Here is a 27,481-nt window from a genome sequence, read left to right as displayed (position 1 = left end):
AGAACCCATCAAGAGCCTCCACTATAAATAGCCTCTGCTGCCCAAACCTTCCTCCCTCTTTCTCCCCACTAACAAGTCCTTTGTTTGGCATTACAGAATATTAATTTGGGGCCCTGAATTGGCCTGTGATGGTCATTTTAAAAGATAGATTGAAGTGGAGTGGAGAAAATGAGGCCCAAAGGCTTGCCCCGCCCATCCACTCACAAGTGGAAGGAAGCGCATAACCCTTGGGATCGAGCCCTGCAAGGACAAGGGAAAATGAAGTTATGCCAGTTTACACCAGCTGGGAATCCAACCCTTAGACTGTTATGCTGAGTGAAATATAAGAAGTGATTGCATCTTACATCTAGTTCCAAGATATTAGTAATGTAAAACTGTGATTTAGCCTGATAGCATTTCTTAAGAATAAGACGAACAGGGTTCAATTTGGTTTCTTTACCATTAAACAAAAAACTGTAAATACTTCATAAAATTTGTACAAATATGGTGTACAGCCATTTTAAAATGGGACGTAATTACAAATGGATACAATTGCACTTATAAAGATGTAGATACAACATTGACTTCTTGATGTTCAATATTTTTAGCTAGAAAAAAACACAAAGATGAGCAGTTGTTTTCAGGTTTTTAATTTTAAATAAGTTCCAGTGGTACTATAAAATCCATGTGGTCTGTTTAGACTTTGATTACTGCACCAACTTTCTTTAGTGGGGTGATTTACTGTATCTTTAAGACATGACTATAGTCGGAGAGCACTTCAAAAGACATGACTGAAGTTTATGTTTTCCAAAAGAAAGGATTCTGAGCCAGTCGTCTCTGGAAGTTCTCATACCTAGAAGAGACAAAAGTTTGTACCAATTAAAATGGCTTCCCAATGATGCAACTCAAGAATTACAGCTTCAGTTTTCCAAACCATTACAGAAGAACTAGCCCAGATCACAGATTAAGTCATCTGTACAGAGGCAAGATTTAAGTATTACCCCCACACACAGCATGGAAAACTGTTTAAATATATCTTTCCCCTGCATGGTCTTTTCAAACCCTGTTTTCCCAGTCATGCTTCAGGCACTTTGATAGTGAGAGGTATATTCCATTAGGTCATTACCTTTACGGTGTAGCTGATTAAAATTTAACAAAACTAAAACGTTTTATGGATTACATACTAAACATACATACATTATAAGAACATTATTCAGGTTGTAAAGTCAAGCACTCAAAAGTCAGAAAACGCCCGTTTAAGGTTGTCCATATACCCTTAATTCTGTCCCCTTTTATTCCATCTGGTGAAATAAATGAGGCTCTTGATCTTGTGGAAAATATCGTATCTGATTATGTAATCGAAGACTAATGCATATGCGACATGTTCCCTTATAATGCATACGAAGAGCACCATATAAGTAGTTTGCCATTTTTTCTGTGTATGCTGAAATGACAGTAGTTTAAACCCCAACATTTATGTTTTACAAATATAAGTACATGTCACAAAAATCCAGTGGTGAATTTAAAGAAATAAAAATAATGGGTTTTTAGATGCTAACATTCCCTACAGTGTGCTAACACTTAGTGAAATTAACTATTCACAGACCATCCTACTTCCTCTATTGCTGCCATCTTGGACAAAGAGCATAAGTGATGAAAACAATGAATTGTTATAATCAAAGTTAATAATCTAAGAGGTTCCAAAAACAGGGCAGAATATGAGACTTATGAGACCTTTTCAATAAATATACTACAGGCTTTGATCCTGCAGAAGCCAAAAACAAGCTTCAAAATCCTCACTTCTACACAAGTTGTCCACACTTCACAGATCACATTGATGAAATAGTCAATGGCCACAGGAAAGAAATACTGTCATCTCTGGAAAGATCTGATACAACTTCAAATGAGAGCAGAGTGTGAAGCTCTTCAAACTCTTGCTCCAGCTGGGCCAAACTACTGGTACCCTATATGGCTGTGATCAGATTACTAGATCAATTAAAACTTTTATCAGCTAAGGAGATTGCTTGATCCTATCTTGCTTTGGCCCACTTCAGTTTTTCTATTTCTAGTTTTTTTTTTAATGTACTGGTACAGCCTCTGCAGACCTCCAGAGTGCCTGTCCTGTCCTCACCGTTCATGTTCCTCTGATGGCCTGGTGCAAAGCGATGGGTGCATCCCTGCCTCCAGGGCTTTTCAACAGATTCAGTGAGGCATTTATGTAGTGAACAATGTCCAGTCAGGAACCTAACTTATTTAACCAAAGGCCAAAGGACACTTAAGCAAGTCTTCACGCCAGAATCCCAGCAGGGTCACAGAGTGTAGTTCCCCAGTGAAATGGACCTCCTGCCGCTCTCTGGAAAGGTCCTTTTGCTGGTACTGGGCATCCCTAGCGGTTTTGCCCCTCAACTGTCACACAGAAGCTGGCCCTTATCAAAATTGTATCAGGACTTGACCAGACACTGTCCTGACTATTTGTTTAACTCCTTTCCCCTACCCTTCGTTTTTCTTTCAGGGATCTTGCCTTCTTTCACATTTGTACAGTGCCTAGCACATTCTCGGTGCTATCAGAATCAAAGGATAAGAATGGACCAGCTATGTTCAGAATAAACCTTAGGATTTCAAATTCCAAGCCCAAAGGAGAACCACTAACTACAGTAGAACCTCAGAATTACAAAAACCTCGGGAATGGAGGTTGTTCATAACTCTAAAATGTTCGTAATTCTGAACAAAACATTATGGTTGTTTTTTCAAAAGTTTACAACTGAACATTGACTTAATACAGCTTTGAAACTTTACTATGCAGAAGAAAAATGCTGCTTTTAACCATCTTAATTTAAATGAAAGTTTCCTTACCTTGTCAAATCATCTTTTTTTAAAAAACTTTTTTTTTTAAAGTGGTTTATGTTTAAACACAGTACTGTACTGCATTTGCTCTCTTTCTTTCTTTTTTTTTTTTGGGGGGGTGGGGAGGGGAGGGCTTCTGCGGCTGCCTGATTGCATACTTCCAGTTCCAAATTAGGTGTCTGGTTGACCAGTCAGTTCATCAAACTCTGGTGCTCGTAACTCTGACATGCTACTATATATTAAAAGTCCGTCCCCCCCACATTTCCCAACTATGCTGGCTAGGAACCGTTACCCAAACCAGTCTGAGGCATAATTTTTAACTAATTAGGCTGAACTCATATAATGCTCTTTGCCCTGCCCACACTAGATGGTCAAACCATGTTCAGGCAGTCTGAATCATTTTTAAGTAGTGTTTTAAAACTTGGTCTAGGTCAACATCCTTTGAATACATGTACCCTGGCCTAAGACGTGAGGACTTTGTGGGGAAAGGACTAGGAGTGTTCATACAGTGTTGTTAACTAAGTGCTCCTGAGAACTTAACAGACATTGATTGTAGCCCAAGAGACGGCAGTGTGTTCTGCTTTCCTATGGTCAGTACCATTACAAGGAGTAAAGGCGGCTTCCGGAATCAGCCACATACTGCAGGTAGTGGTTAAACTGCCTGGTAGCAAACAAGAGTGAGATAGGTACAGTATTTTAATGATCCAAGTTTAGTATTTAAAAAGAGGCTATGTAGAACAGAATACAAGAAGCTACTATAGTGTAGCAAAGTCAAAAGGAGAACTTTTAGTTAAGTATTTTCAAAGTAAGATTTGAAAGTTAATTCAGTGCTATGAAACCCAGTTTTGGTGCCTAGAAATAAGCTTATTGCTTGAGATGTTTTTCTTTACCATTTCAGAACCACATTTGCAGGGATGAAAGCTTCAGAGGGATTCGGTGTCATCTGGGCCTGCGTGACAGCAAACGATGAGGCAAAGTTATAGAAGCTATCCAGCATCTTCTGAGTGAACTGAAATACCAAAAAGCACACATTGTAAATCAAATCCATATTTAGAACTTTGATCATGCTTTTCATATCTAATGCACTGTTCAAATGATTAGCTAATCTTCAAGCCTCATGCTGGGTGGATTAAATTTTTCTTTTACAGATGTGGGAAAGGAAGGCAGAGAGGTTAAGTAAAAAGGAAGTCTGTGTTAGAGAGGATTAGATCTAGCGTTCCTAGCTTCCAGTCCTGCCCTCAGACACCGCCTCTCTAAAGAGATTCTCTCAGAAACTTAAAAATATTTTGATTTTTATTCAGTTATTCTTTTCAAAAGATTAGTTTCCTGGAGCAAGTTTCTGAAGGAAAGCCTTAAACGACCTCAAGATAAACAAAAATAAAATTTGTAAAGTCTTATGGGACTAATGGATGATGTAGTGTTAAGACTTGGGCCTTCTCCTACAAACTAGACTAGCAAGTTAGTGGCAGCCTACCAATAGCACCTGCTGTTGATGATTTTGCCTACAAGTACTTCATTTTTTGTATTTGCTCACCTAGTGGTAATTACATGTAAGAAGAGGTTACTTACCTGTAACCGGAGGTTCTTCAAGATGTGTGGTCCTTATATGTATTTCATCGTGGGTTATGTATGTTCACCATGCGCCTGGAATTGGAGAATCTGAAAGTAGCATTTGTTGGTCTGAGCATGCACCCAGGCTCACCTTTTACTTCTGATCAAGGCAATAAAGGGTGGGGTGGTCCAACTGCCACATCACTTCCTTCTCTACCACAAATCAGGTAAGATCCAAAGTACAGGGAAAAGAGAAGGGGTAATGGAAAACTATATAGGGACCACAAATCTCAAAGAATCTCCAGTTACATGTAAGTAACCTCCTCTTCGTTGAGTGATGGTCCCTATGGTATTCCACTGTGGGTGACTGACAAGCAGTACCTAAGTAAGAGGAGCTGCAAGGATGAGGATGGTAAGGTCGAATGGAGAACTGCCGTACCAAATGAGGCATCAGTGGCCGAATCTTGTACCAGAATGCAACATCTTGCAAACATGTGGATGGAGCTCCATGTGGTCGCTTTACAGATGTCTAAGAGGGGTACATCCTGAAGAGACGCTACAGTCGTGGCTTGATCTCTCATGGAGTGGGGAAGTTTGAGAGCTGATAGAGTAGAATGCAATCAGATATCCATTTGGAAACTCTGGATGAAGATGGCATAACCTCTGACTCTCTCCACTACAGCGACAAACAGCCTCAAAGACTTTCTGAATGGTTTTGTTCTCTGCAGGTAAAAGGCCAAGGCTCGTGAAACATCTAAGGAGTGGAGCCTATGCTTTTTTTTAACATACGTGTGTGGTTTCAGGAATGGATTGGTGAAGGTGAAATTCCAAACCACTTTGGGGATAAATTTGGGGTGTAGGTATAAAGAAACTTTATCTTTCTGAAATACAGTGTATGGAGGGTCTGCCATCATTGCGCCAAGTTCATTAACCCTCCTTGCCAATGGGTACAAGAAAGATGAGCATCATGGAGAGGAGGGACATTGAGCGAGTCACTAAGGATTCAAAGGGGCAGGGGAGCCTGTGTCAGAACTGAAAGAACAAGATTCAAGTCCCACGGGGTATTATCTTTTGAGAGGGTGGGAAAGTTCTTATTGGGACTTTCCAGAATCGAGTGGTTAGCAGGTGTGCGAAAATAGAGTAGCCTTCCACAGGGGGATGGAATGCACAGATAGCTGCCAAGTGGACTCACAGGGAACTGAGGAATAGGTTTGATGTCTTTAAAGATAGGATATAGTCGAGGATGAGTGGGATACCCGTAGCTTCTGGTAGAACGCTTTTCTGCTGTGTCCAGGATGAGAAGCATTTCCATTTAGATTGGTAACGTTTCCTAGTTGAGTCCTTTCTGCTATTAGAAAGGATGTCATGCACGGCCAAGGAGCACACGCATTCTAGGGCTGACAAACATCTAAAATACCACGCCCTGAGGTGAAGTGGTAGTGGATTGGGATGCCTGATCCTGCCATTGCACTGGGTTAGGAGCTCAGGGAAGATTGGGAAGGTAATCAGAGGATGAGATGACAGGCATAGGAGGCTTTGGGGAACCAAAACTGTCTGGGCCAGAAAGGCGCTATCAGGATGACTGTCACTCTATCCTGTCTGATCTTGCATAACACTTGTGACAGAAGCAGTAGCGGAGGGAAGGCATAGTTGAACTGTTATAGTGAAAAAGGAGAGGGAGCAGTAAGCTATGACTCCCCTGGAGCAATATGTGGCACACTTGTTGTTGGCCTGGAAAGTGAACAGATCCCTGGTTGGGGTTCCCCATCATATGAAAATGTCATGAAGCTCTCACTTGTGGTCAATCGTGAAGCATCTGCATGCATATTCTGCGTCCCCAGAAGGTAGGCTGCAAATAGGGTGATCTGATTGCTGATGCACCAGTTCCAGAGATTGACTGCTTCTGCACTCGGAGAGGCAGATCTCGCTCCCCCTTGTATGTTGATGTAGAAAACCATCATAGTGCTTTGGTGAGAGTTGATGAAAGGAAGAAGGAACTCGCATGCCTTCAATAGTACTTGTAATTTCAGGACATTGATGTGCATTCTGGACTCTTGAGATGTCCATGTTCCCTGTGCCATGTGGTTGCCCACATGGGCTCCCCAACTTAGTAGGGACAACGGCACCTTAGTGGAAACTTTCAGTGCGAGGTTCATAGAATAGCGGCTTGGGGCATAAACTGACTGTAGCCATGCCTGAAGGCAACTACGGTTTTGTCTTACAAATGGAGTGACACATGTTGGGGGGGGGGGGGGAATGCCAAAGCCACCACTTCATCCAGCGATGAAGTGGTGGCTTTGGCATGTTCAGGTGGAACTGCCAGAACCAGAGTGTAATACCCTGCCTCCCTATTGAATCTGGGGATAAATTTGAGGTTCTCTTGTAGGGGAGGCAAGTGATGACACTGAGTCAGGTGAGGTGGTGGTTGGTCCTAGGGTCATGTGGGCCTCGTAGGGAATGGCAGTACAGGAAAATTAGTTCCTCAAATGGTTCCAAGTTTCCTGAGAAGGAAAGAGTTGACTCGGGTTCTGATGGTGGTACCATCGGTGCTGACTGAGAGGTGTACATTTTGTATAAGTGCGAATGATAAATTCCGTCCCACCGACAGGTCTCTCGGAGGTGATATAAGCTCCCTAAAAATGGAGAATCCCAATGGAAGGGGGGATTCTGGATCCGGGACAGCAAAAACGCCCTATGGTGCAACCATGGATCCAGATCTCCTCAGTGTAAGAGGGACTCTGACTGTCTGGGCCATTGGTGGTGGCGATGATGATGGTATCCAGACATAAGACATCCTCATGAGCCGGGCCGGTGGGTTTGCTTCTAGGCAGATCTGATATCTTTGGAATGGATTTAGATGAAGATTTAGTCCCATGCTTCCTAATCTCCCAACTAGGCCTCGCTGTGAGGTCGGATCCTCCAGCACTGAAGTCACACTCTGCAGCAGGAAATGCCTTTCTTGCAGATTCAGGCCCAGGTACTGGGCAGGTTGGGGGTAGGATGTCCCCAGCCTGGGTCCGATTGAGGCCTCATGGTCAATTCCATGAGGTACTTACAGAGGCAAGTGCCTGTCCTTCTCAGGTACAGCTGGTGAAAGATTGACAAATACTGTACTGAGCCACAGCGTGGGCCTCTCCGAGACAGTAAAGGCAGCATTGATGGTCATCGCTGACTGAGAAGGATCGTGGGCCGAAGGTGCAGAGTTTGAAGCCCGGAGTACTGGGCATAAGTCTGGTACTCGAATGGGATACAGGAAAGGATGGGGCTGAGGATGCTAAAGATTCTGACTCTGACCATGCAGTGGTGAGTAGGGACTAAGGAGGTGATCAGTCCGCCTTGCCCTTTATCACCTCAGTCAGAAGCACGAGGCAAGCCAGGGTGCATGCGCGGACCAATGGACACTACCTTCAAATTCTCCAACTATAGGCACACAGGGTGTATGTGTAATCCACTGTGGAATACAATAGGGACTATCTCTTGAAGAAGAACAATTCAAGTTCAATGCGAGATAATTCAACTTAATTTTAGTTTGATATAAATGAAGATTAAATATAAAATGGAATAACCACCTCTTAAAAACTATGTTTCCAATCATATCATTTTTTCATTTTTCTTTTTTTTTTTTAAATACAGGCCAGTTGCAACTGTTCCTTTTGCAAACTTGTCCTTAACTAGTACAGGCAGTCCTCGACTTCACAGCATTCAACTTACGATGTTTCTGAACTGACACCCTGATTTGACTTACGACAATTGATTTTGACTTTACGATGCTCCGTCCCGCAATGGAGTGTATTGTGGTTCTGAGTTACGACATTTAGACTTACGATGCAATTTTCAGGAACCAACTGTGTCGTAAATCTGAGGACTGCCTGTAATTCATCCTAGTCATAATCTCTAGTGTTGGAGCAGCCTTACCCCTGAGAAACAGTATGAGCCTTTGCCAGTCTAGCTGTGCCAGCAGAGCAACCTAGTGGAGATATAGTGGGGGATGACAGGAGTTCTGACAGCATAGTTAAAACACCTCCATGAACAGCATTAACTAAGCCAACAGAAGTACTCTGCCGTCCACATAGCTGGATCTGAATGGGAGGCGGGGGGGGGGGAGGGCGGAGGAGGATAAAGCATTGCTTGTTGGATAGAGGGTGTGATTTTTTTTCCCCCGCCATACTTCTAGCTGACACAGCTATGTTGGCGAAACTTTGTAGCGCAGACTAAGTCTGAAGCACATTTTTACATTTTTTAATAACAATATATTAATTGAACTTGGAATATACTTGTAAAAAATAACTTGCAAATATCAAATACCTCTCCCTTAACTGTAACTACCAACAAAAGACATTAGCTGCTTTGTCAATTATCCCACAAGGTACATTATCTTAGTGGTGCAAACAAACAGTAATGGAAGATTTGATGCTTCAGAGAAATATTGTTCAGAAACCATCCCGTTTTTCTCCTCTCCCACCCCATGCATGCTTAGTATATTTACATAAAAACTGCATTTGTTTAGGTGTGCTAGTTACGCCCGCTGAGTACTCCTCACTTGAAAGGCACTCTGAAGTCCATCACACCCGCACAGTTAGTTGTGATGACAGACTGGATTATAGCTTTATTTGGAGGAAGCACCAGCAGACATGCCAAACCCATCCAAAAAAAAGCAGAAATTGCGCTTGTTTTTGGCATAATAGGCTTTTGAGTTGCTTGTTGGCTCGTTTATGGCTTGTAGGTTCTTTTTTTTTTTTTTTTTTTTTTAATATCGGCTCCCAAGAAGCAGGGGTAAGGGGGTGGGGGGTGAGACAGCCAGGCGTGCACAGCGGGCCCATCACAGTCCCAGACTGCACACCTAGAGGATCTAGTCACATAGTGTGTTGGAGTTCTTAGGGATTGGCTTGTTTTGGCTTTGTTTTGAAGTGGGATTAAGCTTGATTTTTGGCTTATTGTGAAAGTCAGGGTGCTTATTTACATGAAAGCTGGCAACTGTGAGCAGCAGTGAACAGTGTGATTAACACTGCTGATAACTTAGGTTTCTCAAAGTGCTCCATTACAGCTCTTTAGGAGTAATTGATCCTATCACACTACAACTATTAATCATCAGCAGCGAAGTTGATCATAAATGACCGAAAAGTTTCTGCAGAACTGAAGCAACAATTTATTGTCTGGATCAAGAAGCTAAAGCAGGGTCTTTCCCGAGCAGCTGCCACTGGCATAATTTCCCATGGTTCTGCACACTCCTCCCCTTTCTCTGTTCAACTGCCCAGGTGAACATCAAAAACCCATTTACCTCCCCTCTGTCTGAGATGAGCCTGGGGAGCTGGGACATGCTTAAGTCTAGGCCCAAAATATGGCAGTCCTCAGTGTGCAGGGCAGTTTCCCTCAAGAAGAGAGGGGATTTCAAAGGTACCTTTTCACTGAATGGTCAGGAGACTGGGAGGAGAAAATGGGTCGGGTTCCACTCAGAGGTGCTGGAGCAGGAAGAAAGGGTGATCGTGGCAAAGGGAACATGTATCCAGTTGAGCATGGAGTATGTCAGGGTCCCTGCACCAGCAGCAAAGCTGTGCATCAACATATCACAACAGCAAGAAGCAGGAGGATCCAGCTAGCTAAGGCAGCAGCACAAGCCTGCTGATGGAGATATCACAATATCTGCCTCAAGCCCAGTCCAACTGCTTTGGCCATTCCCATTGTTCCCCAAGCAAGAGCCCTGAGCTTCAATGTGCAGCGTAGTCTTGGATCAAGAGTAAGTTTCTTCAGAGTATATCGGTGAAAGATTTGGAGCTGCTCTGTAATAATTTATAAATAAATGTTGGTTATTGGAATATTTATTGTATGACTGCATTGGTTTAGACCAACAAGAGTGTCTGGAAAAACAGGCAGGAAAGAAAATGGCTCAAGATAAGCCGTTCCTCAGCAAATACTTGAGCTGTTAAAGTACAATGCTAGAACCACTGGCTCATTATCCTGCAGTACCTACAGGATTGGTTTTAAACAGGACAGTCAAACCTTGGGAACACAGAAGAACCAAAAAAACAAAAAAACCCACACCTATAGCAGAGTTTAAAAGGGACTCTCTCCTCAGAAGAGAAGCAGTAGGTGTTCAGGGAGACCAGACTGAGATTTGATTTACACTGAAATGTACTATCGGCATAGCTACTTTAGTCAGGAGTGTGAAAAAAATACCGCCCTGAACATAGTTGCGCCAGCAAAACTCCCATGCAAATGTGGTGATGTCAATGGAACAGTGACTCTGTCAACATAGCGTATTGTTTGGGGAGGTGGTGTGCCTATAATGATGCAAAAACTCCTTCTGTTGGTGTAGGCTACACCAGGGAGCTATGGCAGCATAGTCTTTCTAGTGGGAAACAGCCTGGGACCTAGTGCGGGTGCCTGAAGATCTTAGATCTACCTAGGTTATGTCAGGGGACAGTAAAGGAAGGTCTACACTTAAAATGCTGCATCACTGCAGTTTCACCAATGCAGCTGCACCATTGTAGTGCTTAAGTGAAGACACTCCTACACGGAGATGGGAGAGCTCCTTGAAAGATGGTAGCTATGTCGATGGCAGAACCTCTCCTATCAATATAGCACTGTCTACAGAGGGGGATTAGGTCGGTATAACTATATCACTCAGTGGTGTGGTTTTTCACACCCCTGAGCGATGTAGTTTTACCGATATAGGTCCTGTAGTGTAGACCTGCCCTAAGACTCTAGACACACATTCATGTAGATGGTTAAAATCTTTTTTTCCCCCCTCTAGTGCTTTGTGCCTACTACTAAACAAAATAATACTTTTGTTTTAAGAAAACTGTCTGATCACTGTACACAACCAGTCACAGACTCCCAAGGGATGAACTGCAGGTTCCCAAACTCAGTCAGTCCTGTAGGGTAAGCACAGTTAACACACACAGTACTGTAACTCAGTGCCTGGTGTAAAAGTGGGGAAATTGCAAACTTTTACCCTGAAATTGGTAAAGGCACGAGGCCTAAAGCAAGTGAAGTTGGAGACACCAGGAAGGGGACAGAGGTGCAGCTAGCCCTGTTACTCTGTGACAGAAGACTTACCTTCCTAGTATTCCACCCCAAGTGTTTCCCATCCCCCAAGTATAGGCACTTTAAGTTCCCGCAACAGTTAGGAGCCTAGAGTACTACTTTAGCTATCTTCTTCATCCACCAAAGCCTCAGTTTCAGCTCCTGTGATGGAAAGGCTTAAAACATTCTTTTAAAGAAAGTTTACTTGAATTATAAATCATGTCCATAGAACTACTTGACTGAAGAGGGAAATATATCAGCATTTTACACAAGTGTAAGCATGCAGACTATGGCAATGGCAATGGCAAAAAAAAAAAAAAACAAACCCAAAAACGCACACAATTTCTATATTTTCCTAAGGGAAAAAAATCTCATCTGAAGTATTCTGCTGAATGAATAGACTACCAGATCATAATTAGCTTGATAACATACAATTGGGGGTTGTAGTTTTGGAACTACTGTACTTGTAACAATTTTTTACACCTGCTTTAACAGAGAGCTTGATTCTTAACTGGCTCTTATGCTATTGGACTAGATTGATAACTGGTATATTTCTGATATGGGAAATGTAAGAAAAAGTGACTCCACTACAGACCCCAGAATTTGGCCTGACCATTAGAAAGAAATATGTTTCTCAGCCACCCTGATGAGTCTGTGTTGACTGAAATTGCCTGGCAGTTTTACAAGATCAGTGTTAATTGTAGAAGCACATCCAGAGACAAAGATTGTTCTAAAAGTAACAAGATAACAGCTGTCCTTTATGGCTGGTACAACTTTGTTTTCCTGAACTCTGGAATAAGAGGTGTGAACCCCCCACTCTTGCATGCTTATCTTGTTTGTTTCCTTTTAGATACAATAAGTGGGATGAATAGACTTATTGAAGTCTGCAATGTCCCACTGATTTTAGAATGGTTATGTTAAAGGATGGGTAGGTGATTAAAATGCAGATGTGACAGGATATATGCTGGAGTGTGATTGTATGTATCTATGATTGAATAAGGAATGAAAAATTAAAGGTTGAGGTGCCAGTCTTAAAATAAGATCATCTGGCTGAAGAAAGCAGTGGACGAGATAGCCCGATAACCCTGAGGGCATACTTGCCCCAAAGACAGGGGAGGCCAAAGAGCCGAGAAACAAGACAAAATACTGTCATTTCATCATTGCTGTACCATCTGCATGATTGACTATCACCTCAAACATGAGAACAGTGATTGATTATCACTTCAAACATGAGAAGAGCATGATTAAGCAAACCCTATAAACTTGTATGAGGATAAATCCCTATAAGAACAAACCCTGAAGACCGAGGACTTTGGGTCTGATTCTGCAAACCAACCTCCAGGAGCATCGGATGCGCATCTGACAAGGCCCTGCTCCACCCTCGTGTCCAGGCCACCTGGCCAGTGACTTGGCACAAGCAACTCCTAGGCTGGTAACTATAACAACTCTACAGAACTTGTGTGTGAGTGAATAAGATGTTATAGCTATAACTGACTGCTTACTCCGATTCTTTCTGTATTCACAATGAACGTAGCATTTTGCCTTATCCCCTTTAATAAGATCTTGCTGGTTTTTATTTTATTGGTATAACAACGCTAATGAGCAAAAGACTGCTAGAAACAATGTTTTTAAATTACCTGAGTGAATGAGTCTACTGATGATACAGCAGCACTTGCTACAGGAGTCTGCTGGGCCAAATGTTCAAGCAATTCCACTGAGATCCCAATCTGGGCTACAGATGGAGTCTGAGGGATGTTCATTGCTCCAAAGGGGTGTTGGCTGCCTTTCCCTGAAACAAATAGCACAAGCAGCAGAAATGTCAAACTTGGCATCAGTACAACTATTATATTAAGTTGAAGTAACCAAGATTTCTTGTGTGAGGTTTCTTGTTACTTGCCAAGCAGAGGTCTGTCTACATACAGAATTACGAAAAAAAATGTGTACAGTTCATATACTAAGTGTGTGAAAAAATGCAATGGATAATTTTAAAATATAAAAATATCTTTAATCTTGCTAATAACTGGGAAGAGAGAGACAATCCTAACAGAACCTTACAGGGAAGGAGTTTTGTAAGGAAGAGTTAATCAGTTTTTAAAATCCCTTAAGACGTAAACTAACCTCCCCATTGAACCAGTTGGGTTGTATATTTGTATGCAAAATTCAGAAGCATTTGAACCTCTTGCTACTACTGACTTTTCCAGTATAACAGGGAGTATGATCATTTTTTTAAAAAGCTCAGGAGTATGATTTTATAGTACTCCTCTATCCTTTAATATCCACAGAAATGTTTACAGAAAAACCCAGAACCAGCAAGTACTGAGGCACAGTCCTTTGGTTCATTCATTCAAAGTAAAAATATGACAATATTTATGCCTTGGATCACACAACTATTGTGCAGCATTTATTTTTAGCAGCCCCCATCATGGCTTCTGGATGCTGAATGAATTTTTAAATGAACGTAAATAAACCACCACTTTGAACAGCACCTAGTAGCAAATAAAAAGTGAATGCTTGTGAGGGTTGGTATAATGCTCCAGTGGTTCACACTGCACTAAGCAAACAGGCAGCTGTTTCTGAGGTTTGAGTGATCTTCAAGGCTATCCCATGTAGCATGCACTGCAGTAATCCAATCTCAGCATTATAAAGCCACCAAAATGACTGTAACAAGGTCCACATCAGAAAGAAATGGTTGCAAAATAAAGAGGCCCTGTTGGTCACAAAAGCCACTCGAGAATCCATTAACAATCCGGCTGAAAATAGCAAACCTTTTGTGCAGGCATCATCCCAGACCTCCAGCATCACTTCTGACTCTTCTAAACTGAGCTTTAATCAGCTCTAAACCCAAGTCTCAGGGGCTCACCAAAAATGAACACAATCATCTAGAGATTCACTGAAATCTGTCACTCCCTCCTATTCAATGTGTATGGGAAGCCACAGAGAATGCCTGTAATGCCATTAGATGTGAATAAGACACACAACTGCACGTAAGTTCTAGTGAATGTTGTAGAAAAACATCCTCCCAATAAAGAAGCAACTGCTCAGTACCACCCTCTGGATCATCTTAGCAGAGAATAGCAGAACCATTTAAGAGCTATGACATAGTCCACATGCCAATAAGTGGTATCACAAGCTGCTGACTGGGCTAAATGAAAACTACACCACCACGTGACCTGGCTCAACTGCCAAAATCTCAGCCAGTGAGGCTAGCATAAGTCTCTGCCCTACCCCAGCTCAAAGGAATCAAGGAAATCTGAAGATTCCAGAAGACAGTTAATTCTTCAGCAAAGGCCTAAATCAGGGGTCGGCAACCTTTCAGAAGGGGTGTGCCGAGTCTTCATTTATTCACTCTAATTTAAGGTTTCATGTGCCAGTCATACATTGTAACGTTTTTAGAGGGTCTCTCTCTATAAGTCTTTAATATATAACTAAACTATTGTTGTATGTAAAGTAAATAAGGTTTTTAAAATGTTTAAGAAGCTTCATTTAAAAATTAAATTAAAATGCAGAGCCCTCTGGACTGGTGGCCAGAACCCAGGGAGCGTGAGTGCCACTGAAAATCAGCTCGCGTGCCGCCTTTGGCATGCATGCCATAGGTTGCCTACCCCGGGCCTAAAACATTAGTATGTAGGAAGCAGGTACCATGCTCTTCCTAGCATGGTTTATGTAGAAACACAATTAAGAGTCTGTTAATTTTCCATGTAGCACTGCAAGCTGCAATGAAGTAAGTCTAGCAGTTACATTATCTGCCACCTTTACTGTATACTAGATCTAGGTTTGTTTTGCCAAATAGTAGCTACTGAGCTCAAGAAGAGATGGTCCAACTCACAAGAGATCTTAGTTTAACCCAATCCAAACATCCCACATAAGTGTCTCCACACAAAAGAAGGCAGCTGCCAGAGCCCTCTCACTACCTCCTGGTGGTCTAACCCACCCACATGCTGTTCCCTTCCTCTTCCCCAGTTGCCTCAAGTATCACCTCCTCAACCGAGATCTGTTTGATACATACACGCACACCTTCAGAGCTCATACACTGTTAGTGTTGAACACAGCACAGAAGAGATACTCAAGATTTGTCCACTTGTGAGGATAAAATAAAATTATCCTCTTCTGCATGTGGATTATATTCGGCCATCACAAGCCCTATAAAATAATACATCTGTTTTCAGTGCCTAACTCTTCTATTCACAACGTATAAATCATAAATTTCAAGGAACATGCAGTATTTCAAAATACTTCAAGATACAGACTAAATATTTTTGCATTCACAATTTTGCCTTCAGAAGCAATGCTGCAAAAGATCCCAGCATTTCAGGAAAAGAGCAAGCAGGGATAGTCTCTTCATACTGATCTCCCACTTCTCTTCCTTTATCCAACTATTAGCCACAGTACTCAGCTATTTCAGAGCGCCTTCAGGCTTTGAAATTAGTTTGGGTTTATTCTCTAGCCATTTCCTTTAATCAAACATAGACATGGTTTTACACCACAAGTTTTGAGATGGGGAGACTGAAGATTGATGTAAACCATCACAGCACCGGATAGCAAAAAGCTAGAGGGAGCAAAATGGTGACTTATACCTCTAAATATTACCCCCCACTTGTCATCTCATGTCTACAATCAGACTGTCGGCTCTTTGCTGCCAAGAGCATGTTTTTCCTCTTGCACACCAAAGTGCCTAGCACATTTAGGCACAGTAAAAATAAATAAATAAATAAAAGCAAGCTTCCCCACTTCATGAAGGAAGCATCTTTATACTCTCTTTCCTGGTGAGAGTCAAATGTAATTGGTCTAAGTTAGTCACGGCTTAAAGGAGATTTGGAAGCTGGCACACAAAGTGAGCAGACAGCTACAAGCAGTTGCACTTGCCATGGTGTTACCAAGTGCTTCTGCTCTGAAGATCTGGTGGCTGGCTACAACTGCTGTGAGAGGTAGCATCTTCCATCAGGGCCATTTTGTTCTCATTTAAGTTTACTGCTTTTGGTCTTCACCTTTTCCTTATGGCATCCCTACCTGATTAAAAAAGGCCACCAAAACAGCATGGCAAAGACAATCTTGATGGCTTGCTAGACAAGTTCCTGTCCTCTGGACCCACGCCCTATCAGGAGAGGAAACATTCAGACCTCAGCATTTCTGTGCCAAGAAGTTCTAGATGATGACATATCATTGGAACCCAGTATGAGTATCCAGAAGAATCATTTCAAAGATTCTGAACTCAGGGACGTAGTCAAAATTGATCTGGTCCCAGTTTTGATACTGGAGAATAAGCAAATCCTAAAAAGGGATCACAGTATCAAGAGGAAAAAGTCAAATGCTGCAATAAGCTTGAAAGCAGAGGACACTATCTGAAGATTTAAGTGATAAGACCCAGCATCAGTTCAATTAGGCATGACAAGGATATTTAAGTGCCTAATGCAAAGCTAAGGGCACTTAACTCTACTGTGTGCTTATTGTACCAGAACGAACTGGTACCAAGAGCCTTTGTTACTAAAAGCACTTAAAACAGTAGCTTTGATCAGAAAGAGTGAAATTTGTATCTCTTAATAAAAAGATCCGCTCCCTGTGTATTTCTATCCTATCTGCTCACTTTTCCCATAAATGTACATTTATTTTCTTTTTACTCCTGTTCGTGTTGCAGAGGCAATAAAGCTTTGGAAATGTGAGGAAGTTTCTAGTCTGGCAGTTAGATCACTCCCCGCTGCAGAATCCTTACTACTGGTGAAGATGCAGGATCCAAAAAGAGCAACAGATTGACTGTCAAATCCCTGGATGAATTTACAGGGTTGGTAGCAACCAAAACTTATCTGAACTGAGTTGGTGAAACACAAAGAACCCCTAAGATGACATTGTTTTTACTTTGTTCAGCGTATACCACCATTTTCTCTAACTTTTGAGATCCAATGCATACGTTACACCAGCAGCAGTCAGAGCAGCATGTTCGATCTTTCACCACCTTTATTTGGCTTCAAGAAAGGGATCTGGAGCAGTGGATGACCCTGCTTTACTTCTGAGATCCAGAGAAGCCTGCTCTTTCAGCCCAACTACCCCCCTGCTCCAGACGAAATAGCTGCCAGAAGCTCACTCCCATATCCATTGGTTAAGTTGATATATATATATATATATATATATATATATATATATATATATATATATATATATAGTACTGCAAATGGACTGCAAAAATATGAAACATTCCTTTCATGTTATTGAAAAGGACTAAGAACCTATCTGTATGTTTGATAGAGGGATCAAAAGGAAAAAAACATAAATGTATCATTAAACAGAGAGACCTTTGAATTCCTTATTAAAAATTCTGATCTACTCAGGTTACCTGAAACTCCTGTAGGGAGAAGCCAGAAATATTCCTGATTAGTGTCTTTTGGTAATATGGGCACAAAAATTGATCACAGCAATCTGGGAAAAGCAGGTGACTCATTACCATGGTTACGGCGTTCATGTTTTTCCAGACATTGCTAGAGCTACTTAGGCCTGTAGAAGATAGATAATTTCTTTATTGAGGGACTTCTGATTTGAAGCTAGATATGGCTGCCTTATTTCCAGCCAAACTGGAGAAAAAGATTTAGATTTTATCATTATTATTATGCTAGTCAGCATTCATGTTAACTAAACCTCAAAAAAAGAAGTCTAGGTTATTAAGAGCTATTACATCTATATAACTAAGTTTTTCTCTTTTTTTAAGTTCTTCTAATTGGCAAAGATACTTTCTGCACTTAAATCTACCAGTAACTTATTTTGATATTGTGGCTTGTGGTCTAGACATCACAATCACTTGGTAGCAAGAGAGTAGTTAAAGGTTCTTTCAGGACTTCCAATTCTAACATCACACTCTTATACCTTACTAAAGTGCCTTTTCTGTCATGACTGGCTTCAAAGTGACTTTTTTTTTTAAGAAATAAAAATTCTTTCACCTGCTTGAATTGTAAAAACAGATACTTTCCACATCAAGACGTTTAACTCATCAATAATACAAACTGCCGTACAAAGATTCTCAAATTTTCATGCAACTAGTTTAGAGTAGTCCCAATGATAGTAGGTTTTCTGGGAAGTTTAGAAATTAGAACATTAAACAATGGAAAAAAATGTCATTTTGAGTGTACTCAGTAAACATCTAAGATTCTAAGCAGACATTAAAATGTACACTTTCCCTGCATGGCCTGAGAGGGATGCTGCTGGACCAGTCTGCAAGAGAAAGATTGTAAGTGTCTCACTGAAATACATTTGCAACATCCAAGAGGTTCAAATTAGAGGTCCATTCCTGCCATCTTTTACTCAGACAAGACTCCCATTGGTTTAATTGGGAACTGTAACCAACTACAGTTGGGACAACAGGATCAAGTACTGATTTCCTCACTTCCTGTTGCTGTCCTCATTACTTTCTCGAATTGCTGTTACCCTTTTGATCCACCTTTACAAAAATGGTATTTCTGATAAATGTCATCCTGCCCTCACCTCAGTGAGGTGTGAACTTTAAAGCCTAATTGGAAGGAAAATACTCACATACATAGGCAGTGTTGCTCTCTCTCTTTGGAAACTAAACAGAAATCTTTATCAATGCAATTTTAGTGTATATTCAGAGTCAAAAAACCACAGTGAAGTTCCCATAATAGCAACACAATTGCACACACTATATTAATGTATGCATTTAATAGTCCAACTAGTCTTTATAATTATGTGCAACTTGGGCAAGTTAGTTACCTAGTGAAAGCTAACTTCTATATTCCCTGACTTTATGCTTAAGTGTGATTTTAACATGCAGGGTAGGAGATTTTGAAATTGATCTCTCACAGCTGTACTGCTTGGCCTTAAATATATCTAAGTTTTACCACTCCCATCCACTTGAGTAATTTATTTTGCTACCCTGTGGCCATTAGACAAGAAGTAAAAACCCAGTCCAAGTCACAACTGAACAGACTTTATAACCAGTTATTGGCATAGTTAGCTCTAAACATGAGCTGCATCTGCACAACACATGGTTAAAAATGTTTAGTTGCCTTGTTATTGGATTTTACCTCTGTCAGAGAGCTAGGCTGGCACATGATTGCCATCCTGTACTCAGTTCAGCATGTGTTTAGGATTTCTAAAGCACGGACAAGACTCCCAAATGTGCCAGTTTGGCCAGTCACCCTTCCTTTCAGCTCCATGTATAGTAGGACACTTCAAAGTGCATCACCAGTCCTCCTACAACTGGCACTGCTCTCTGGCACTTTATCTCCTGTTGAGGCAGATTTTCCCAAAGTGCACCAATACAAACCCAGATAGGCACACTGGTAGGTGCAGGTGCACTAACTCAGTTTCAACAATAAAGCTGCTGTATAAAAACAAGCTGAATCATGTTACTTGTAACTGGTCAGGTGACCATGCCTCCAACCGGTTAAGGTATCAGTTAGAAATTGTACTGAGATTAGATGATGGGTTCTCCTAGCCTTCTCAGTAGGATTTATCCCTCTGCATTTTATACTATGGATGATGTCATTAATTTTGTACCTTTATGGCACTGAGCACAAGTTATCATTTTGGGGGCTGATCTGTGTTGGGATTCTTGGGGATGGGGTGGCGGGAGAGGAAGTAGCGTAAAAGTAAAGTGTGGTTCTACTCTGAGTATGGACTTGTGGGGTAGCATTTCTCTCATCTACAGTAAGGTATCTTCCCCAGTTTACAAGAATGAACAGTATTACTGCAAACCTTGCAAACTCAGCCGCAGAGCCCAAAGTCAAGGTTTGCTTTTTGACCGACTTCAACAAAAAAATTAGGGCTTGTGATCGCACTGTTAAACAATAACAGAATACCATTTATTTAAATATTTTGGATGTTTTCTACATTTTCAAACATATTGATTTCAATTACAACACAGAATAAAGTGTACAATTCTCATTTTTTTATTACAAGTATTTGCACCTGTAAAAAACCAAAAGAAATAGTATTTTTCAATACACCTAATACAAGTACTGTAGTGCAATCTCTATCATGAAAGTTGAACTTACAAATGTAGAATTATGTACAAAAATAACTTCATTCAAAAACAAACCAAACAATGTAAAATGTTAGAACCTGCAAGTCCACTCAGTCCTACTTTGTGTTCAGCCAGTCGCTCAGACAAATAAGTTTGTTTACATTTGCAGGAGATAATGTTGCTTGCTTTTTGTTTACAATGTCACCTGAAAGCGAGAACAGGCATTCTGATGGCACTGTTGTAGCCGGTGTCACAAGACATTTACATGCCAGATGTGCTAAAGATTCACGTGTCCCTTCATGCTTTAACCACCATTATAAGGGACATGCGTGCATGCTGATGACCGGTTCTGCTCAACAACAATCCAAAGCAGTGCAGACCACTGCTTGCTCATTTTCATCATCTGAGTTAGATGCCACTAGCAGAAGGTTTATTTTCTTCTTTGGTGGTTCAGGTTCTATAGTTTCCACATCAGAGCGTTGCTCTTTTAAGACTTCTGAAAGCATGCTCCATGCCTCGTCCCTCTCAGATTTTGGAATGCACTTCAGATTCTTAAACCTTGGGTTGAGTGCAGTAGCTATCTTTAGCAATCTCACATTGGTGCCTTCTTTGCGTTTTGTCAAATCTGCAGTGAAAGTGTTCTTAAAATGAACAACATGTGCAGGACCCTTACCGAGATTGCTATAACATGAAATATATGGCAGAATGCAGGTAAAACAGATCAGGGGACATACACTTCTCCCGCAAGGAGTTCAGTCACAAATTTAATTAATAAATTGTTTTTTTTAACGAGCATAATCATCATGGAAGCATGTCCTCTGGAATGGTGGCTGAAGCATGAAGAATGTTTAGCATATCTGGCACATAAATACCTTGCAATGCTGGCTACAAAAGTGCCATGCAAATGCCTGTTCTTACTTTCTAGTGACATTGTAAATAAGAAGAGGGCAGCATTATCTCTTGTAAATGTATACAAACTTGTTTGTCTTAGCAATTGGCTGAACAAGAAGTAGGACTGTGTGGATTTATAGGCTCTGAAATTTTACATTGTTTTGTTTTTCTTTCATGACAAAGATTGAAAAAGAGGTGAATTGAAAAATACTATTTCTTTTGTTTATCATTTTTACAGTGCAAATATTTATAATAAAAAATATACACTGGTATTCTGTGTTGTAATTGAAATCAAATGTATATGAAAATGTAGAAAAACATACAAAATATTTAAACAACAGAATACCAATTGAAATTAACAGTGTGATTAAAACGGCGATTAATTGAGATGAATTTTTTTTTAAAATCGAGATGAATTTTTTTGAGTTAATGACGTGAATTAACTGCGATTAATCGTCAACCCTAAAAAAATATTTTGCGATCTGTTCAAGAGCATCTGGCAGTCTGGATTTGTCCTGCAGTCCACCTATTGACTATCCATGCTGTAATGCATTCATGAGGCTACACTTTAGTCATGGGTATTTTTAATAAAGTCTGGACAGGTCATGGGCAATAAACAAAAAGTCATGGCCTGTGACCTGTCCATGACTTTACTACAAATACCCATTACTAAGTCTCTGCTCCTGAGCCCTGCTGCTCTGGGGAGCCTGTTTTGAGCGGTGGGGGCTCACTGCCCACTGTGGCCCCCTGCTCTGAAACCCCCAAGGACCGCTCTCCCGATGGCCCCCAGGGCCAGCCGCACCAGCTGCTGTTGCTCAGGCAGCCCCCAGGACCAGCCGCACCTGCCACCCCCAGGACCACTGCTGCTTGGGTGGTTCCCAGGACAGCCCCCAGGGGCTGCTCCTCCAGCAGACAGTACAGATGGTCCCTGGGGGACCGTTGCTGGGGCATTCCCCACGACTAGCCACACCAACTGCTGCTGGGGCACTCCCCGGGGCCAGCTGCTTGGCAGCCCTAGGGTCAGCTGTACCATCCGCTGCAGTTGCGGAAGTCACAGAATCCGTGACTTCCACGACAGAATCGCAGACTTATGCATTAAAGGCTAGAGTGCACATGGAAAAAGCTATTTAATTAGAACAGGCCACCTAATCAGACATCCCACTGAAGTAAATTCTACTATGAGCGCTGAAGTGCTAACTAAGAATGCTCAAAAATCTGGAAAGTATTTTCCAAAGCTGATGTTTCGAGGAATAAAATATACATAGTACATATATCATCTAGATTCCAAGAGGCTAGTTTTATGAAGCTACTACATATAGCTACTAGAAGCAACAGTCATTGACAAAAAAAATTAATCTTTGAGTGTGAATATAAATATTCACTGGCATTTCTACCTAAGTGCCTAACAAATGCTACTAATTAACATATAGGGTAGCTCTCTTTTACACTAAATATGTATATAAGTACATCTATCTATAATCTACTCAAAATGTACAAATTCATATATTCCAAGACCAGAAGGGACCATTATGATCTAGTGTGACCTCCTGTATAACACAGGCCATAGAACTTCTCCAAAATAATTCCTAGAGCAGATATTTTAGAAGAACATCCAATCTTGATTTAAAAGTTGTCAATGATGGAGACTCCACCATGACCCTTGAGAAGTTTCCCAGGCATCTGACTGTTGGGTCTTGTCCACATGCTCAGGGACTAACTGACTGCCATATTTGGGGCTAGAAAGGAATTTTCATTTGGGTCATATCGGCAGAGACCCTGGGGGGGTTTGCCTTCCTCTGCAGCATGGGGCACGGGTCACTTGCAGGTTTAAACTAGTATAAATGGTAGAGTCTCTGTAACTTGAAGTTTTTAAATCATGATTTGAGGACTTCAGTAACTCAGCCAGGTCACAGGTCTATTACAGGAGTGGGTGGGCGAGGTTCTGTGGCCTGCAATGTGCAAGAGGCCATATTAGATAATCCTGGTGGTCCCTTCTTGCCTCAAAGTCTACAAGTCTATGTTTTTCCAATGATCAGTTACCCTCAATGTTACAAATTTACACCTTATTTCCAGTCTGAATTTGTCTAGCTTCAATCTCCAGCCACCGGATCACATTTACCTTTCTCTGCTAGACTGAAGAGCCCCTTACCAAGTATTTGTTCCCCATGCAGGTACTTCTAGGCTGTAATCGTCACCCACTTAACCTCCTCTTCGTCAAGCTAAACAGATTGAGCTCCTTGAGTCTCTCATTATAAGGCAGGTTTTCGAATCTTTTAATCATTCTGGTGGTTTTTCTCTAATTTATCAACATCCTTCTTGAATTGTGAATAGCAGAACTGGACGTAGTATTCCAGCAGCAGTCAAACCAGTGCCAAATATAGAGGTATAGTAACCTCTTTACTCCTATTCAAGATTCCCATTTATGCATCCCAGGATCACATTAGCCCATTTGGCCACAGAATATCATCAGGAGCTTGTGTTCAGCTGATTATCCACCTCCACCCCCAAATCTTTTTCAGAGTGTTTACTCCCCAGGATAGAGTCCCCTATCCTTTAAGTATGAGGTACATGCTTTGCTCCTGGATTAAAACATTTGCATTTATATGGATTAAAACAGTTTTCTTAAACTCATTTTACTAAGCGATCTAGAGCTCTCTGTAGCAGCAGCCTGTCCTCTTCATTATTTACCACTCGCCCAATTTTTGGATCATCTGTAAATTTTATCAGCGACTATTTTGGTTTTCTCGCAGGTCATTGATAAATGTCAAATAGTGTAAGGATTGCTTCTTGAAATACACCTGCTCAATGATTTCCTATTTACATTTTGAAACCTATCAAGTAGCTAGTTTTTAATCCATTTAACGTGTGCCATGTTAATTTTCTACGCTTCTAGTTTGCAAAGTCTCCATGTGAAAACTGCCTGCAAACTCTGAAGAGTGAGAAACACTGCCACAAGCATTCATTTACAATCAGATACTACAACTGCCAGTTTCGATGAACTGTTTAGAATATAAGTGCTACGTCTACTAACAGCCACTTGAAAAGACACAGACATTTGGCTTTTCAAGTAGCATTCCAGTGTATAGCATGTCACATGATGGTTTATGAATAAGAATGTAAGAATGGGCATATTCGTTCAGACCAATGGTCTATCTAGCCCAGTATCCTGCCTTCCAACAGTGGACAGTGTCAGATCCTTCAAAGAAAAAGAACAGGACAAGTATCGAATGATCCATCCCGTTGACTAGTTCAGTCTGGTAGTCAGATGTTTAGGGACACTCATAGGACTACAGCCTTGACCATCTTGGCTAACAGCTAGTGATGGACCTATCCTCCATGAATTTATTTAATTATCTGGTTGAACCCAGTTAGAATTTTAGCCTTCACAACATCCTCTGGCAACGAGTTCCACAAGTTGACGGTGCATTGTGTGGAGTAGTAACAGGGTTCCTAAGTGCTACATAATACAAATAAAAAAAAATAACACAATATGTTCCAATATCTTATTACATTTATTCATTAGCAACTAAACATCCACTTCATTGTCTAATTGCTTTGTTGTTTAATGGCTATATTTCACTGCTCTTACCAGATTTTAAACCAGAAATTTTGAAGATGGCACTTGGCTTCTCATTGGTGACAAACCCCAGGAGTTGCCATACTGCCATCCCACTCTGGTCAGGAAAGCAGAAGTAGACAGATCCTCCCATGCCCTCTGGAAATGGGATAGTTCCCAGCATAAAGACCACCACATGGTTGATGTTTTCATAGTCAGGCAAGTCAAATACAAATTTATCCTGGGCCACCTGTTGTGCCACTGCTTGCACCTAGAACATAAAACCAAGTTTTAGTTTAGAAATCTTAATTTTGACAACCTGTGAGCCCTCTTTTCAGAAATCCATCTAGTGTTTGAAAGAAGGGGAAGTGAGGCACATGCCAGTTTTAGTTTATAAACTGAGAGAGCGGCAAACCCAACCACATGGGAACTGTATAATATGCTGCTAACAAGGAATCACAGACCTTGTTCTAGCTACACAGGCTTTATATCACATCTAGGGCTGTAGTATCAGAGTATCTTAGCTCCCCATGTGGATAGTGGTACAATATGGTACAGAAGAAGCCACCAAGTCTATAAAGTAGTGGCTGTCGACCACACAGCTCGCAGAACCCTAATCATGGAAACCTCTTTAAGCAAGAAATAAGATGATTTTATACATTTAGTTCACGGATGGCTAAATGTTGAGGACACAGAGCCACCCTTGTCTTTATTACAGAGTCCTTGTACATGACACATCAGTGCATGCATCTTGATATAGGTAGCTCCTACTCAGAACAAGTCACAAGACAAAATGCTTGGACCTATCTATCGCCTCCCATATGCCCATAAATCTGTATTACCAAACATGGTTGCAGTCTGCTGCAACTTGAGACAATCTTCTGGCAAGGTGACGTTACCCACCCATTAGCCAATAAAATGTGGGTGCCACCCTGTATGAGGGGAAGGAGGGCACACTGGGATGGGGTCTGCACAGGACTTGAACATCTGGGGACAGAGGAAGACACAGTGACACATGTCATTTATGCAGGTGACACATGTCATTTATGCAGGAGCTGCCCCCCAAAAGCAACAACGAGAAAGAAAAATCAGAGGCACCCCAGCTTGGAACCTACCCTCCACAGTATGGCCCTTCCCAAACTTCCTCACAACCAATGCTATCACCAGGCACAGCCCACACCCCGAGAGACACACCCCCTCCCTACGCTGAGCCCCACACACTCACTCCTCAAGATCCTCCCCCAGACACAGACACACACACACCCTCTCCCCATAGGCTAAAGCCCCCCCCCCTCCTCCAGCTCCTCCCCCAGAGACACCCTCCACAGGCTGAGCCCCCAGGCACTAACCCTCCCCTCCCGCCACAGCTCCTCCCGAGCTCGCTCCCCTGAACCCCACCGGCTGGAGCCTCCTCCCTCGGGGGTCCTCCAGGCCAGGCTACCCCCGAAGGGTACGAGGCCCCCGACACAGCCTCCCCGGCCAGCTCCCGAAGGCCCCTCCCCCACACTAGTCTCTCCAGAGGCTCCACCCAGCCCGCCAAGGCCCCGCCCCTCCGGAAGCGCCGCCTGCCAAGCCCCGGGGAACCGCTCACCAGCCTACCCGCCACCAAACAGCCGAACATGGCGGCAGCCGCGGAGCCCGACAGCCGCAGAAGCTTCGCGAAACGGCCGACCACTCCGCAGCCTACATAATGCCTGGTCCCCCCGGAAACAGCCCCTGCCTGGGACCCCTAGTGACGGAACTACTTCCGGGCAAGGGGCGGGGCTTCGTCTACGCTCGTCATGAGGCCTACATACCCCAGTATGCACCGCGCCACGGGAGATGCATCCCGGGACCTGTCGTCCCAGGCTGCGCCGCGGGTGGATAGGGAAGTGCATTCTGGGACATGTAGTCTGTCACCGAACACGGCCTTTCCCAGAGCGATGGAGCAATGCATGCTGGGATGTTTATTGTCAGGCTGGGCCCTACTGGGTTATAAAGTAGAGCGTGCTACGGACTCTGATTATATGGGGGGAGTACAAATTATTATCTCTCAGAGGGGGTGGTGCCTGCTGCATTCTGGACCTGTATCGAGCTGCCAAGAAGGTCCTTCAGGAAAGATTTTAGGTAGCCCAGATCAAAGCTCATGCTCAAATAAATTGGTTAGTCGCTAAGGTGCCACAAGTCCTCCTTTTCTTTTTGCGAATACAGACTAACACGGCTGCTACTCTGAAACCAAATCAAAGGGTTTCTCTGCAATGGTTGACTGGTATCCTGACATACAAGATACCGCATTGCCTGTGCTGGACTGTGATCATGTTGATAGGTTGCAAGGACACAAGTTCGCATTGCATCTGTTCATCAGGGTGAAACAACAGGTGCTGGGGGCCTTGTACGGCCCTTAACGTGTTTCAGAAGCCATTCAATTTGCACAGGCTTTGCTGGCAGGAGCCACATGGCATAACAAGAACAACCATAGAAAATAAGAGGAACATAGTTTACAGTTTTGTTCAAATACACGTGCAAACTAGAGCACGTGAAGCGATTCCTTCAACATGCTCTCTCCTGGCACCTAAAACTAGTAATTTGTGAAGGCGCAAAGAGCAGCTATGAATAAGTCATAACATGACTTGCCTGTCATGTGACTTTGCTTATTTTCTCCATTTGAGGATGTGGGCTAAGTGTCAAGTGGG

The 27,481-nt window shown here is 42.2% G+C and overlaps 1 protein-coding gene across 3 annotated transcripts; it reads right to left on the bottom strand.

Moving 5' to 3' along the window:
• Window positions 1-613: 613 nt before the first annotated feature.
• HIKESHI (heat shock protein nuclear import factor hikeshi) lies at window positions 614-26,555 on the bottom strand. Of its 3 annotated transcripts, none has more exons than XM_073336585.1 (5): window positions 26,401-26,555; window positions 24,843-25,080; window positions 13,035-13,186; window positions 3,714-3,832; window positions 614-832 (listed from the first exon to the last, which is right to left on the bottom strand). In XM_073336585.1, the coding sequence occupies exons 1-5, from the start codon at window positions 26,428-26,430 to the stop codon at window positions 778-780; spliced, it is 594 nt and encodes a 197-aa protein (XP_073192686.1). In that variant the 5' UTR covers window positions 26,431-26,555; the 3' UTR covers window positions 614-777. The 3 variants fall into 3 exon arrangements, with proteins under 3 accessions (XP_073192686.1, XP_073192694.1, XP_073192704.1); XM_073336593.1 differs by having other exon boundaries at window positions 26,409-26,554; XM_073336603.1 differs by lacking the exon at window positions 26,401-26,555 and adding an exon at window positions 26,208-26,284.
• Between the last annotated feature and the right edge of the window lie 926 nt (window positions 26,556-27,481).

Source organism: Lepidochelys kempii, chromosome 1, assembly GCF_965140265.1.
Source record: "Lepidochelys kempii isolate rLepKem1 chromosome 1, rLepKem1.hap2, whole genome shotgun sequence".
NCBI classification, from domain to species: Eukaryota; Metazoa; Chordata; order Testudines; family Cheloniidae; genus Lepidochelys; species Lepidochelys kempii.
Note: the sequence above shows the minus strand (reverse complement) of the source record. Positions and strands in the feature narration are given on the sequence as shown.

What these genes read in the sequence shown, in the direction of transcription:
- HIKESHI (XM_073336585.1), bottom strand. Translation starts at nt 26,430, where the DNA reads ATGTTCGGCTGTTTGGTGGCGGGTAGGCTG. An exon ending in AATTTCTGGTTTAAAATCTG is followed by an intron (nt 13,187 to 24,842) that starts GTAAGAGCAGTG and finishes TATTTGTTTCAG; the next exon opens with GGAAAGGCAGCCAACACCCC. An exon ending in GCAAATGTGGTTCTGAAATG is followed by an intron (nt 833 to 3,713) that starts GTAAAGAAAAAC and finishes TGTCTCTTCTAG; the next exon opens with GTATGAGAACTTCCAGAGAC.